Raw genomic sequence first — 15,322 nt, 5'->3', positions numbered from 1 at the left:
GGAATGCCAGGGCCAAAAGAATGGGAATGGGAGGTAGGGAAGTGGGGGGCGCTATGGGGGACTTTTGGGATAGCATTGGAAATGTAATTGAGGAAAATATGTAATAAAAATATTAAAAATTAAAAAAAAAAAAGAAATCCTTCTCCACTCTTATTTCTTATTGCTAGCTTGGGCCTCCCACTCAGTAAAATGTCAATTTATTGTATTTTGTTGTATGATAAGGAACCACATGAAGGTGAGGGTAGAATTCAAGAAAAATAAGGGGAATGCAGTACTCTGAAACTAACAATAACAGAAAGTCCTGGCCACCCAGAGGCCCAAGGGGCTTTGGAGAAAGCAAGCATAGCAGGTACCTAAATGATTCACTCTCCTAACGGTTAAGTCCTCTTGTGAAAGAACACAGCAAACCCTTGGGAGTAACCTGACAAGGAGAGAAATGGAGAATAACTATTTAAAAAAAAATAATAATCTCAACACAACTGGGAGTAGAAATAAGATAAACTCGAAATATGCCTAGATAATTTAATATGTTCATCACCGTAAGTTAGGGAGGAAGTAGGGGATAAATGGCTATAGAACCGAGGAAGATGCTTCCTGGTACTTTTGCCAAGCCAAGGGGAGAGCTGAGGACAGAGACACTCCGAACCCACCCAGACTGTTTAATCTAAATAACGGCAAATAACGGCATGATCCGTATTTTTAGTGCATCAGTAACATTAACCAAAATATGTTACGGGCTGGGCATAAAGCAAGCCTCAGTAAGCTTCAAAGGACTAAAGCCCTGAAGTATGTTTCTTGACCATAATAGGATTAAAGTAGAAATCAATGACAAAACAAGTAAATGGAAGATCCCTAACATTTAACCATCAAGCTAGAGGCTTTTTAAAAACACAGAGGAAGAAACCACAATGGAAACTGTTTTCATTGAGAAATGGGGCAATGATCAATCAACCATGTCTCCAGCAGACAAAGAGGAGGCGGCATGACATCGAGATGAACCAGGCATTTAATCATTTCTGCCTTAGAAATCATGAGCTTGTCCATCTTTGGCTACAGTGCTAGACCTGGGAGCCATCTAAGCCATACCAATAGCTCTGTCTTTACACAGTTCCCAAAAGTCTGGCTTGGGCTCACTACTCTCCCCTGCACTGCACAGCTGTCAGTGGACTACCGCACAGTTACCCTCTGTCTAGAGACAGCTTTCTTCAACCTGAGAAAAAACAGAACTCTCCTCTCTGTCCGCCCAACTATCTCCAGCCAGCTCCACCCTTGTATTCCTGCTTCAGTGACTGATTGAACCTTCAGCCTTCTATACATCTCACACTTCTTTCACTCAGCTGCTCCTCAGAGAGCTTCATCTCCTCCACTGAATCTTTGCCAACTTTTCCTCTGGTGCCATCTCCTTCTCCCTCAAGAACGTATCATCCCATTCCTTTCTGTAAGCACTTCTCGTGTTGTATTATAATTACTGAATGTGCAGGCTGGAGAGATGGCTTGGCACTTGTTGCTCTTGCAGAGGGCCCCGGTTTCATTCCCAGCAGCCATTCAGCAGCTCCCAGTTGTCTTAAGCTCCAGTTCCATGGTATTCAGTGCCCTCTTCTGGCCTTCATGAGCACTAGGCAGACAAGCAGTACACATGCATACACACAGGCAAAACACCCATACACATACATTGTTTAATTCTTCCCTTCCCCCCCCCCCCCAGAAACAATGGTAACTCAATCTCTGGGCACAACCACTAAAACCTAGTCTTGTAAGCCTTATTAAAATCTGATTCCTCCAGTGGTAAATCCTTGCGGATCTGCCATGATACTGCAGAACTCTAGCAGCTACCCCTTACCCTCTTACCCCTCTGCTGTCCAGTTCCCAAAGGGACCTAACTCTCCCCTGCTTCCTCTCTTCCTCCTTCCAACAAAAGTCCCGCCTACTCGCCCAGCGATTGGCTCCTTTATTCATTAGGGGATTGGTTTACAAAAAGCCACCTGAGTATGTGACTCATTCCTCATTCCAGACAGCCTCTCCCAGGAGAGCAAGCAGCACAGAGCCATCCGCAACATTTCCCCCTTTCTATTCTAATAAAAAACAAAACCTTTCTCTCAATATAGAACACAGCTATTACCATTTTGCAATTTATAAGGCATAAGAGAGACCTAACATCCAGTCCATCATCTTTTTCATTAAGATAGAACTTTATCATTTATCCTAAATTAAAAGACTTATCATTCTACACCTGACTCATATCCTGGCTTTAAATGGTATACCATCAGAAAATTATCCTCGCAGATCTATTATCTCAAAGTAAATAGCCTGGGTTGACTATGAAACTATAAGTAATTTTTCAACCCTGTCAGATATCCGAGAATGACCAACATTAACTGAAAATATATAGAAAGCCTAACACAGCTTCCAGAACTGAAAAAAACTGTAGAGACAGTGCCTACCTATACAGCCCCAATAAGTCAAAAAGATGGAGCAGGTCTTCAGCCTTCTGGCCCAGGAGCATCTGACAGACCTAGAGAAACAGGATATTAAGGACTAGCCTACTCTGTCTTGGCAGAATTAAGCTGTCCTAAACCTGTAATTATGTCCTCTCTTTGGACAGTATTATGTCTGTAGATGAAAAAAAGACTATTCTTGTCTAGTGGCTATCTCACAACAACTGGAGTAACTCATAGATGCTGAATTTCTTCTTTGAATCCAAGACAGGAAAAGTTGTCAGGAGCAGACTAGTCTCAACAGCAAATGAATAAATAACATTAAATGTCAGATTCTGTGGATTTCTGACATTTTTGAAAACCAACTATCTATATAAAGTAATCTGGACTGTTCTCCATTAACTACTCTTAGCTATTTCTAATTCTAAGTCTCTGAAAACACCCTAACAATAAACTCAGAGCCATGAATTTGCTATTCGGTCCTTAACTCACAGGCTTAATCATCTCAGATCAGTTTACAATAACAGTTACAGAAGGACTGGGTCTAAGCCCTGTACTTTTAAATTTTTTGTATCAATAGAAGAAATTTATACCAATGAAAACCTTGATTTTTGCATCAAAGTAAATTCTGTACCAAAAGAAGAAACTATGACTTCAACCTAATAACAATTAAAAAGATTTCTACAAAATGAGATTATGGCTATGTAATCAATTCTAGCTATTCCTCCCTGCCCAATTATGATCATTTCTATATTCCCTAGAAAGACAACCTATAGTAACCCCCTCCAGGGAGCTGGGGCAACAACTCTTCATAACGTCTTCAAGATGAATATGGGTGTTGAGATATTTTTAAGGGGGTGAGGTAGGGGAAATGGGGGAGTTGGTCAGCCTTTTAAGAAGGTCACACCAATGATTGTGTTAGTCTCTGATGTCTGTGTCCTGACTGGATCTGGCTGAAAGTCCAAGACATCAGGAGTTCAAACAGGTCAGTTCAGCATATTTGACAATGAGACTCACTAAGGCTGTATATTCTGTAATGTATAAATCTCAAAGCAAAATTTTAGTATCATCAAGATAACCTTTTTGTTTGATTCTCTGGAATCTAGTTCTTCAGGGGGTCTCCCTCTATCAAATCTGATCCATATAACTCTGGAAGGTATAAATACGTTAATCACTTTTTCCAAAAACACAAAGACAAAACCTTTTTCTCAAATCAGCATATCCTTAAGCCAGTAACCAGAAAAAAATTATTTTGATCTTTCTCCTAGAGGTATAATATAACCACAGAACTCAACATCATACCCATTTTGAAAACTAAAACAATATAAGACAAATGAAGTAAACTAAGATACTGTATGTGCCTATACTAGGCCTTTCCTATCTTGCCAAGCAGAAAGAGACAGTCAAGATTCCCGTGGAGCCCACGTTAGCAGAATATGAGCTTTCTGTAGCTAGTTCTATACTATCTTTCCATTTGGCTCTCTGCCCAGAGCCACAGACATATTTTATTAATACCTGTATAATATCTGTCTGTTGAACTCTCTACCTGGAGCCACAGACATAGATAATTAATACCTGTTCAAAGCAGGCAATGATTATCACTGCACTCTCTACTCTGGAGTCAGAGACTAATATCCCCTATCCTAGTTCAAATTAAAATAATCCAAAACAAATGAAGTAAAACTAAAATACTGTATGTGCCTATTCTTAGGTCTCTTCTATTTTGCCATGCAGGATAATAACCCATAATTCCCGTGGAGTGCACATTAGACAGAATTTGAGTATCCTGTTAAGATGTACTAGATAGAGCAATATATCCTTATACCATCTTCCTGTTCCACTCTCTGCCTACAGCAGCCATCTTGTTATACTATCTATCTGTTTGGCTCTCTGCCTAGAGCCACAGACATTATTTTATTAATACCTGTTCACTGCCCTCTCTATTTGAAGTCAATGACTAATTTTCCCTATCCTAGTTCCAAACCACAGGCAAAATTCCCCTCGTGATTCAGACAAAATCTGTATATAAATCTATCCTAAAAGCAAATAATCCCAATTTTATAAATGCAATCAATTTCTGTTCCAAGAAGTAGGCAACTTCAATTCTACAGTTCTCTGATTCAGAGCAGCCTGCACTCCCCACAGCAGGAGACTTCAGAGTCTGCCAGCAGTTTGTTTCAATTCCTGTGCTTGAGTCCATGACTAGTCTCAAGTGACTTGTCTCAGTGCTATCCAGCTACTCACTTAAAAAAAGAAAAGAAATAAAATAAAACTCTAACTCTCAGGCTAATAATCTTAAACTTCTAGTGGATTCTTGCCCAACACATTGGTTCACCACCTGCTGCAGGAAATATTTTAAAAAGAACGAACCGCACACCCTCCCGGGATTGTGCCTCTGCCCCAAGCAGCCTCGCTTTTATGTCATTAGCCTCTGACTCAGATCTCCACAATCTCTCCACCCAGCTCACTAGGTTTCCACCAATCCTATGCTTCAAACTCCCCACGGCCTTTGTGTTGCACATCTGGCAAACCCATGCTTTGCCGCTGTACCTTTCTCTCTTGAACCAAGACCAGCTGCCCGGTAAAGGAAAATGCAACACAAACTTAGTTCAGAAACAATGGTAACTCAATTTCTGGGCGTAACAACTAAAACCTAATCTTGTAAGCCTTATTAAAATCTGATTCCTCTGATGGCGAATCCTTGCGGATCTGACATGATACCAGGAAACTCTAGCAGCTACATCTTACCCATCTGCTGTTCTGTGCCGAAAGGGTTTAATTCATTTTAAAATTGGTAATAAGTACTTATTGGCTTTCCTATTTAAAAGCTTGGGATGAAGCTATGTGAGCATGTTCTACGGTTACAGAACACAGCAGTCTTTCAGAATCCATTTTCAGACTTTCAAGTCCTTGTGTTCAGAATAGTCCCTTCCCTGACTTATTTTACCAAGAGTACACTGTGTCAGGGCATCAGCTAAAGAGACATATATGTGTATGGTCAAAACTAAGCATCCTTTGAACACTATAATAATATTCAAGTCAATATAAATAAATCTGTCTCTAGATATTAATGTTTGTACTAGAAGTAAAGATTTGCTTTAGAGCTATTTTGGGTTTGTGCTGGCTTGTGTCAAATAAAGCATATTACAGAGTGGAGAAATGAGTATTACCAAGAAGCCAAGATGGGAAATGTCAAACAGCAAAGCACAAAAAACTTCAAACACAGCTTTTTTGCACACTTGAAAATAAGCTTGTCTCACGCTACTGCTTTAACAAAACAAAAACCACTGTTGAGGGCCAGCAAGATGGCATGGGGTAGGGGAAGTGCTTGCTGCTAAGCCTGAAGACCAGAGTCAATTCCTGGACCTACATGGTGGAAGGAGAAAACCAACTCCTAAAAGTTGGACTGAGATCTGTGCTCATGTTCACACTCACACAAAAAGTAATAAGATACCTTTTTAAGAGGACTACTGAACAACTTAAATATTTCATATAATTGATCATGGCTGCAGATCCATTTGATGTCATGCATAGTTCCTGGAAGAGTACTACACAAATATTCACAATGCTCTGACTAAATATCAGAGGGAACTTAAGTGTTTCAGAACAAATGTATACCTTTCAAATAGACAGGCAAAAACATATTCCTGAAACACAATGAAATATTCAACCCCATTAGTTATCCCCCATCATATAAAACTCTATTTTCATGCTTTTATTGTGAGAATGATGAACTCCAGTCACTGAACCAATTCGTTTTCTGCTTCACTAAATAGATCAAATGTATGGACATGAAGCTTTAAAAAAAAAAAAACAACAAATTTATTTCCAATTCTTGTGATTTTCATCTAATTATTCTTCAAACATGGCCACTACAGTTTACTACACATTTACCAGGACACCATGCCTCTACTAGAGTCCTTAATTCATGAAAATCTTACCTTAATATTGTATTCTTTTTGTCAATTTTTAAAAATATCAAAGGTACAAAATCACTTATTATGAAATATGTTATCAATGTAATATGACATATATAATGAAAAGAGTCACAAATATAATCACAATATTCCCTTACTTTTGGCTTTACTGGTTTTAGTAAACCAGTTCACAGAAATCCCATAACTTATTCCCCAATAGTTTTTGAAAATCCCATTCCCTAAACTATATTACACTCCTTTTAACTAAAAGGTGTAACTGCTTTTTCTGTCAGAAAAGCTAACTTGAGTGACTAGTCTGACAGAACAGATACCTTTGTTAATAGCAAAAACCTAAGAATTTGACAAAAATGTATTAAATATAGACTAAAGTATTTTCTCAAAAATTTAAAAAATGTATTAGCAAAAGTACTTTGAAAATAATAATTTTAGTTTACCCCCAAATCCTAGTAAAACACACTAACCAAGGAGCCACCAAGAAAAGAACTGGTAAAGCCATATGATAAATTATAGCGAGGTGATTTTGACGACCCTCTAAGAAATTGAGACACAAATGACTTCACTAAGCCAGCACACCATTCTTCTGCAAGTCAGGTGGCATCTGTCTGTCCTGATTTACTTCTCGTTGCTGTGATAAAGACCATGACCGGAAGGAACTTGATGAGAAGGGTTTATTGCATCTCACAGCTTTGAGCCTCTCGCTGAGGTAAGCGAGGGCAGAGATTCAAGCAGGAACCCGAGGCAGGAGTTATAGCACAGGTCATGGGGTTGCACAGCTTACTAGCTTGCTTTCCATGACTTGCTCAGCCTGCTTCCTTAAAGAAAATGGGACCACCCACAATGGGCTGGGCTGACCCACAACCACTATCCAAGAAAATTCGCCACAGACCAATGTGATGGAGGCAGTTCCTTAATTGACTTCAGTTTGTATCAAATTAATAAAATCTAACCAGCTCTATGTCTGTTACCAACAATATTAAATAAGACCCGAATCAACATGCCAATTAATATAGATCAACATATTATTGTTGACATATAATTTAGAAGGTCTGGAAAGATGTAATTGACATTGCTACATTGGATGGAATTGCTAACACCAACAATAATTAACATTCAACTGGGGAATAGGAGTCGTATTAATAAGTTAATTAATATTAAGTAATATTTTGCTGAGAGAGTAGCTCAAGTCATTAAAGAGTATAGCAAAGTGTTATCTTTGACACTGATGTCATGTTGAACAACCAAGTACTATAATAACATAAAGGTTTAAAGGGGGGATTGTTGCAGAAAAGTAATATAAAAATAAAGCTTCTAGGAGAAAAGGCATATTCAGATAAAAATCATAATCCACCTAAAGCTGGAATACAAACTCAGGGAGATAACGGTGTAAGGACTAGCTGATGGCCAAGAGCCTCCAGTTTTTCCAAAACACAGTGGCAAACCAACCACTGGGTCCTCTTAAGAGACATGTTCAAAAGAATATGAAACAGAAATCATCTAAAATGTCAGCGTTTACAGTGTAATAGAAACAATACCCTTTGCTACCATTTGTACCAATAAGGAAAAATTCTACGTAGCAACCTAAAAATGTATAAAACATACATCCTTGCAAATCCTTTTAGCAGATGGGGAAAATGTCTGAAGACCTGAAGACTACTGTTTAGTTTTCAAGAGTGTTTTTCTTGGTAGAGGATGAATGTTTTAATCATCACTATATCCTGTGCCAAATATAGTATTTCAAACTCTAGATATTCAACAAATGTTTGACAAGTGAACAAGTGATTAGTTTTAAATTAACTACTGTCTTCTAAGATACTGTTTTTAAGCCATGAATGGTAATTTTTCTGCATCTTTTGAACACATACTATCTATGGACATGCTCATAAGTGAAGTCATTTGAAACAGATCTCTTTAAATGAGGTGGTTAAGGTGGAATGTAAAAATCAATGGGTAACAATTTATGCAGAAGAAACCAATACAGGCTTTTCTTGAAGAGAAGCTTTTTGTTAATTCTAAGTTAAGAAATTGAAAGTCAGATGCAGTCACAGGTGTGAATAATCCCGGAAGGGATGCCACAAGCTCCAGGCTGCCCAAGGCACCACTGCAAGACTTTATATCCAAAAAAAAAAAAAAAAAAAAAAAAAAAAATCAAATAATTAAAGAAAGCTACATGGGGTAGTCCACACCTTTAATCCCTGCAGTCAGAGGCAAGTGGTTCTCAGTGAGTTTGAGGCCAGCCTGGTCTGCATAGTGAGTTCCAGGCCAGCCAGGGCTACATAAAACCCTGTCAAGAAATATAAAGAGACAGGGCAAGCGTGGAGGTACACCTTCTAATCCCTGCACAGCAGAAATACTGAAGGTAGAAGGATCAAAAGTTCAAGGACAGCCTTGGCAACATACAAAGCTTGAAGCTAGCCTAGACTACGTGAGACCTGCCTAAGAGTAGCCGTCTACTCTAGAATAATTACTACTGCTAGAATGATTTCAGTAACCAGAATGAGCTCATTTTAGGAGTACAAAAACAATACTGCTGAGTATTTAACTGCACTTATATAACAAATATGGAAATAAAACACATTAGCTAGATCCATATATTGTACAAAATTGCCACAGATAGCTATAGTCAATTACTATATGTCTCTTGGATGAAATTTTTAATTAAAGGAATTCAAGGCTAAAACCTTCCAAATGAAATTAAATTTAGAAAATATTTAAAGTAGGAAGTTTTAATCTTACTTTCCAGAATATTTCTTATTTAAAAGGATTGCTCAAAGGTAATACTTCTATGTTTGAAATAATAAAAAGTAATTAATCTTACACGAACCCATTTGGCAACTCACTGTGTAGACCTGGCTGTCCTGGAGCTTCCTATGTAGATCAAGGTAGCCTAAAGTCACAGAGAACCTTCTGCCCCTGCCTTCTGAATGCTGTGTAGCAGCATTTTAAGGAAACACACACACACACACACACACACACACACACACACCAGGTGTAAGAGTTAAAAAATAATTATCAATGCCAGGCACGGTGGCATCACACCTTCAACCCCAGCACTGAATGACTGCACTAAATAAAGAGACCCTGACAAATAAATAAATAAATACATACATACATACATAAAATGTTGCTATAACAATAATTTTAATTAGATTGTTTGTAAACCCCTGAAAAAAATTGAATATTCTGCCCAGATACTTCAAGATCTTCACCAATCTCAACACTGCTGTATTTCATGTATATATAGTAAAAATGCTTGTAGTACAGATTAGAGACCATGGATCCTGTTAGTGAGCACACTAACTTTTACCCCACTTGGCACTTGGTTCTGTGAACCTTCCTCAGGACACAATCGCAATGTTAAAATCAACTTGGACTTCAAGTTGAGCATACCTTTGTACTTTGAGTCCTACACAATGAAAGCCCAAGCTATTTGACTTTTTATCAAGTAAATCGGAGTCAGTCACGGTAGCTTAGTTACAGTCAGTCACCAGCTGTCAACTGCTCAGAACAGGCTCAAATAAAACAAGAGCAGAGCATAAGCAAGCTGTTTCCACCTCTTCTGTGATCTGTAAGCTGCTTGCCCACATCGTCCAGCAGGTCTCTCTGAGCACCTTCTGCTTTGAGCTGCCGATTCTATTAAAGTCAAATTGTTTTGAGTTTTTATTTTAGCAGCCACATGGACAAGTTGGCTCAGTTCAGGGTTCGCAAGAGTGATAGTTCTGGCATTTTAGAATGCATATTGTTTTGAGATATTGTGTGCTGCAGACTGTCGGCCACGTGAGCACCCTAGTTCCATTGATGTCAATAGCATCCCTCTCCCTTGGTTCATCTCAGGTATTGCCAAAGTCCCCAGGGCAAGAGGAATCACATCAGGTTGAAACAAATCGTTCAGTGACACCACTTTTGCTTTGTGTTGTTTTTGTATTAAGGGCTGAATCCAGGGCTTCGAACATGCTAGGCAAGCAATCTCTCACTGAGCTTCATTTTTTAAGAAGAATGTATAACTTAGAGCAGATTAAAAAACAAATGTATCAACAACATATATCTTAAGTCTATGTGCTCCTGATACAAATCTTTCTAATGATTTATCTGGCTATAGCTGTTCTGGAATCTTATTGTTAAAGTCTTTAATACACACAACAAAGCCGGGAGAGCCGCAGGTCTAATACTCTGCTATAGGTCAAAGTAGCCAGTGAATTCCATGAGGTTCAATATCTGGTAAATACAGAGACAAAGCTAAACCATAATAGTTATTCTCCGTTGAAACAGAATTCTGAATGTTTCCTCCCCAAAGTCGCATGACTATTGCTATTATGGCCCAATGACAATCTTGAAGTCATAAAACATGTATAAGAATGAAAATCATTTTTACTGCTTTTATATAAAAATATTTAGAAATAGACATTTTATATGTTCATGAACAAGAAACTGATAAAATAAATTATAGGGATAAATGTCTGAAATGAATAACTAATTTAAGTGATCATAAAGGGCAATATTATGCTAATGTCACCAACCATGGATACACTGATAAATTACAGAAAAATAATGATCCAATTTGCACAAATACATACTTGTACAAATAATTACCTGTATAGTTAGATATATATAATCTGACAGAACCAATACAGAAAACTGATGATTATTATTGATTGGTGTGTTGAGGGCTGTTTTACAGGATTCATTTCTCAATTTTCTAAGTAATAAACAGCTTATGCAGGAACATTTTATTGTCTGTATAAACAGATCTGTTCCACACACACAGAAGGAAAAGCCTGTGAAGTCTACAGAACATGGAACGGTGGTGAAGGAAAGCCACAGGTTGAGAGAACTGTCTCCAAGCTCGTTGGTTTCTGAGATCCAGTCCTACTGAGCCAGCTGGCCCCATCTATGATGATGTCACAGTGATCCGTCAACTATGCTGTGGAGTGATAACCTCCTTGCTGACTGACCATTTGTTTCTAAACCCTTGAGATGCCACTCCTACTGATTAAAGCATACAGATAAAGAATTTACAAGTTATAGGCTCTACCCCATCCGACGGAAAAGGATGCTAAGCAGGGGTTGCGAGAGTCCGCTGGTTTGTTTGGGGTGGTTTGGTTTAAGCTTTTTTTTTAGACAGATTCTCTCTACATAGAGCTGGCTATACAGGAACTGCTATAGACCAGGCTGATCTTCAACTCACAGTACTGGGATTAAAGTTGCCCAACTTCTTTTTTACCGTTTACATAAATGGCCTTTTCCCCCTTCATATCAAGCTTAGTAAAGGTACTATCATGAAAGCCAGCAAAGCAATTGCAGCCTCTTACAAAAACAGTCTCCATGAACTTTGACCCAGTAAGCCACTGAACGCTTGTTAGGTACCCAGTGATGACAGGCACCAAAGGACCGTGCAGACAAGACAAACAGGCATACAGTGCGGGAGAAGAAAAGTCTACAACTTCAGTTTGTTTTTCATGTACTTTGTTCTCCTGTCACACTGCTACGAAGCAGTGACAACTGAGGACAAAGGGCGTCTGGTCACGTGCTGGAATACAACTGAGAGTCTTCCCAGCATCCACATTCACCCATCACAGCCTGCTGCTTTCTGTGCTACGGCTGTGGCCTGTGTATGACCTCTGGTTCCAACTGTGCCACTCTCACCTTGAAAGCCTTAACCTTACACGTCTGGATAGCCAAGAGTTAATCTTTCACTCTGTCATAAGGGCTCTTCCATGTGCCCAGGTCTCTGGTGAATACACAAGTTCTCAGCTTCAGTGTCCCTTGTTGTACTGAGGCTTATCAGTACAAAACGAAATTTTTTTTCACTTTTTTAAAAACCTCTTTTCAATTAAATGTCCTATCTGCTGACTCATGGCTCTTATAGTTAGCTAGAGAGTATAAATAAATAAATAAATAAATAAATAAGTCTACCCAAAACTGCTCAGCCTCAAAGCCTGGCAGATTGTACCACATTCTACCCTTGACATCTGCCTTCTCTGATAAGAGTGTATTATCATCTGGACTGGTGAAATGATGGATTTATTAGATGAAATGACACTGTCTGGAGATGACACACACAAGGAGGTGAGCCTAGTGAGACAAAGTAGATTCTATATTTGAAAAGTAGGTCTTATCCCCGATTCCCCTCTCTCTGCCTCCCTGAGAGAGCAGCTTTGCTCTGCTAAGTCCACTTGTCATCATGAGTTTCTGCCTCACCACAGGCCACAGTGATTGAAGTATTAAGCATACACTGAAACATCTGTAACTTCCAGCCAAGAAATCTTCCCTTGTTTTAGGCTGCTCTGTGTGTGTGTGTGTGTGTGTGTGTGTGTGTGTGTGTGTGTGTGTGTTTTAATGTTGTCATGCAGATGAAAACTGAGTAACAGAGTGGAAAGCAAGTACATGCTCTAGAAGCTATAATCGAGGACAGGCAAGTTTTGAATCGTAATTTCACCTTGTGATCCTCGGCAAGGCACTTTTTCCCCCCTTTCTGGGACTCATTTATTCCGACTATAGTATAGGGTTTTAACTAAAGCTATGACTTTCAGTTCTAAGAGTGCTTGAAACCGAGTCTTCTGTTAAAATTGGGAAGGAACATGGGCACAGGTTCTCCAGCAAGATTGTACACGTGTCTATGCCATCACGAGCCCTGGTTGGCTCAGGACACAAAACCAAGCTCTCCGGAGTCAAAGATCAAGGTCAAGCACGAGTCTAAACAGCCCCCAAAGGCTGCTGCATAAACCTCTCAGTGTCCTAGAGTCTACGTGAGGATTCTTGTACTAAAATCTCCAGTGGGAGAAGAAAACTGTGTTCCTAGGCATCAGAGACCTTAGTCCGGACCCCTAAGGTTTCAGAGTGGAGCCCAGGGGGCGCCAGCGCCTTGCCCCACATCACAAAGCAGGGAGGGCAGCCGCAGCGGCAGCAGCAACGAAGGCGGAGGGCCCAGTTACCTGAGTCGGTCGCCCCAGCGTGCAGCAGCCTGACCTCCAGCCGCTGCTGGTCCCCGCCCGGCCTGCCCCGCAGCACCTGCCGCAGGAGCAGCCGCACGCGCCGGGAAGCCACGTCCCCAAGGCCGCCCGGGGCTCCTAGGAGGAGGAGGCGTGACTGCATGGTGCAGGAGGCACGCGTGGGACCTCCAGGGGCTTCGGACAAGCACAGTCCCTGGACCGGGCAGGAGGCGGTGGGCGAGCGGGACAGGAAGCGGCAGGGAGGCGGGTCCGCCGGAAACTCCTTCCCCCGGCTCGCCGGGCTCCGCGGGATGGGCCCGACCCGGGGCGGAGGGCAGGCCGAGCGCCAGCCGGTAGGATCCGCTACACCGGCACGGCACGCCGCCCCAGGCATGGTCGCCCCAGGGACGCCCGGAGCTGGGGAGATGCCAAAGACCTTTAGCACAGTTGAGCGCATGCCCTGTTTCTTTCTTGGCTGCTAGCCTACTGTGTTATGATGCACTGTGGGCTTTCCCCTCGATACTGCTTCGGATCTTTTTTCAGAATGGAGAAAATATTCAAGAGATTCTGGAACTTCACCTATTTTAATTCGTTGTCATCTTCCCAGGGTTCCCACACTACAGGCATTGAAAGCCTTAGTTTAGCCTTCCTTTGCCGCTCCTGTTTTATCATCTTCTAAACTGCAAGAGGAAATGTTACACTATAATGGTGAATGAAAAAACGTTCAACTACCAGAAGGATCCAGTCAGGTTACAAGGCAAGGGTTATATAAACATAATTTATGTCTTTAGTGAGCAAAAAGTAGGACACTTGACTAAGGCTCCCTCCCTTCCATGCATTCCAAAAGCAGCGGCAGTCTTCCATAAAGCAAACAAAGTCTAATGTAATTAGGCTGCCTCCCCAAAATGTCAAGAGTGAATTAACCAAAGCAAAAAGTTTTAATGAAGTTCTGCACAATGAAATCAAACAAACAAGATGCAGGCCTGGCTCTCAGAGAATGGCCTTGCCAATTCTAGACCTACCTGTGTCTTACATCCATGTTAAGCACCCACCTCCCAAGCACTTAAACTTCCTGAGGAACTAAACTTAGAAGTAAATGGAGGCGGAGGAGAAACAATTTAATCCAGTTTGGAGAAGTCGAAAATACCGGAGTGAACATGTAAGATGTCAAAACAGCATAATTATTACATGGATAGATTCTCACTATTTCACAACCACACCTGTTAGGTCTCAAATCTGAGCCGACCAGCTATAGGAGGTGCCAGTTAACAGGTAAAAGCTAACTGAGGTCCCTATTAACACATCAAAGCTGGTGCTGGCCACCAGATCCTCCTCCTATCTCTCCATCCCCAGCTGTTACAGGATCCTCTTGGTAGAGGCACTCAGCCCCCTACTCTGAACTCTCCAACCCAGAAGGCAGTGCTGCCTTTCCCCCAAGCTGCTCTTCCATCAACAATCAGCCTCTTTGATTACTCTGGTCTTCTTTTGGTCTCCTGGTCTGGCTTCCTGGATCCTGGCTCTCTCCTCTCCCGGCTTCCCCTCTACACACACACACACACACACACACACACACACACACACACACCACCCTCACTCAGGTGTTCATTTTCACTCTGGACCCTGCCAGATAGATGCCTCTGCCTCTGAGAGTTTTCTCCCTACAATGCACCTTCTCCTCCCTCTTACCCAGGAGGAATCATATCCTCTTTTTATTTCCTTTTTTCTTTTGTTCTTTTTCTTTTCTTTTCTTTTCTTTTCTTTTCTATCCCTATGTGAATTGGGTTAATGGCAAACATGGAAGCAGCATAGAAATTTACAAATTGCTTTTACTCCTTTGAGCCTGAGATAGTTGACCATTGTTACAGTCAAGTAGATTAGGTCTGGATTTGACCAAAAGACAAGGCTCTGAGCTGTCTATGAGGGCATTTCAAGGAAGCAGTATTTCAAAGGGGAAGACTCTCTCACCCAGCATGTGCAGTGTCTTCCTGAGAAAACTTAAAAAGAAAGAATTGGAGGGAAAAGC

General features: G+C 40.7%; 1 protein-coding gene across 1 annotated transcript in view; it reads right to left on the bottom strand.

Annotated features, from left to right (window-relative positions):
• Positions 1 to 13,695, bottom strand: part of Vwa8 (von Willebrand factor A domain containing 8) — a 360,138-nt gene extending 346,443 nt beyond the window's left edge. Inside the window, exon 1 of the mRNA XM_021181216.3 lies at positions 13,303 to 13,695. Within this exon, the coding sequence (XP_021036875.1) occupies positions 13,303 to 13,693 (391 nt within the window). The 5' untranslated portion in view covers positions 13,694 to 13,695. The remainder of the gene's footprint in view (positions 1 to 13,302) is intronic.
• Between the last annotated feature and the right edge of the window lie 1,627 nt (positions 13,696 to 15,322).

The sequence above is a fragment of the Mus caroli genome, unplaced genomic scaffold (genome assembly GCF_978045245.1).
Source record: "Mus caroli unplaced genomic scaffold, Mus_caroli_1 scaffold_12, whole genome shotgun sequence".
In the NCBI taxonomy this organism is placed as follows: Eukaryota; Metazoa; Chordata; class Mammalia; order Rodentia; family Muridae; genus Mus; species Mus caroli.
This window is presented reverse-complemented; position numbering and strand designations above follow the sequence as displayed.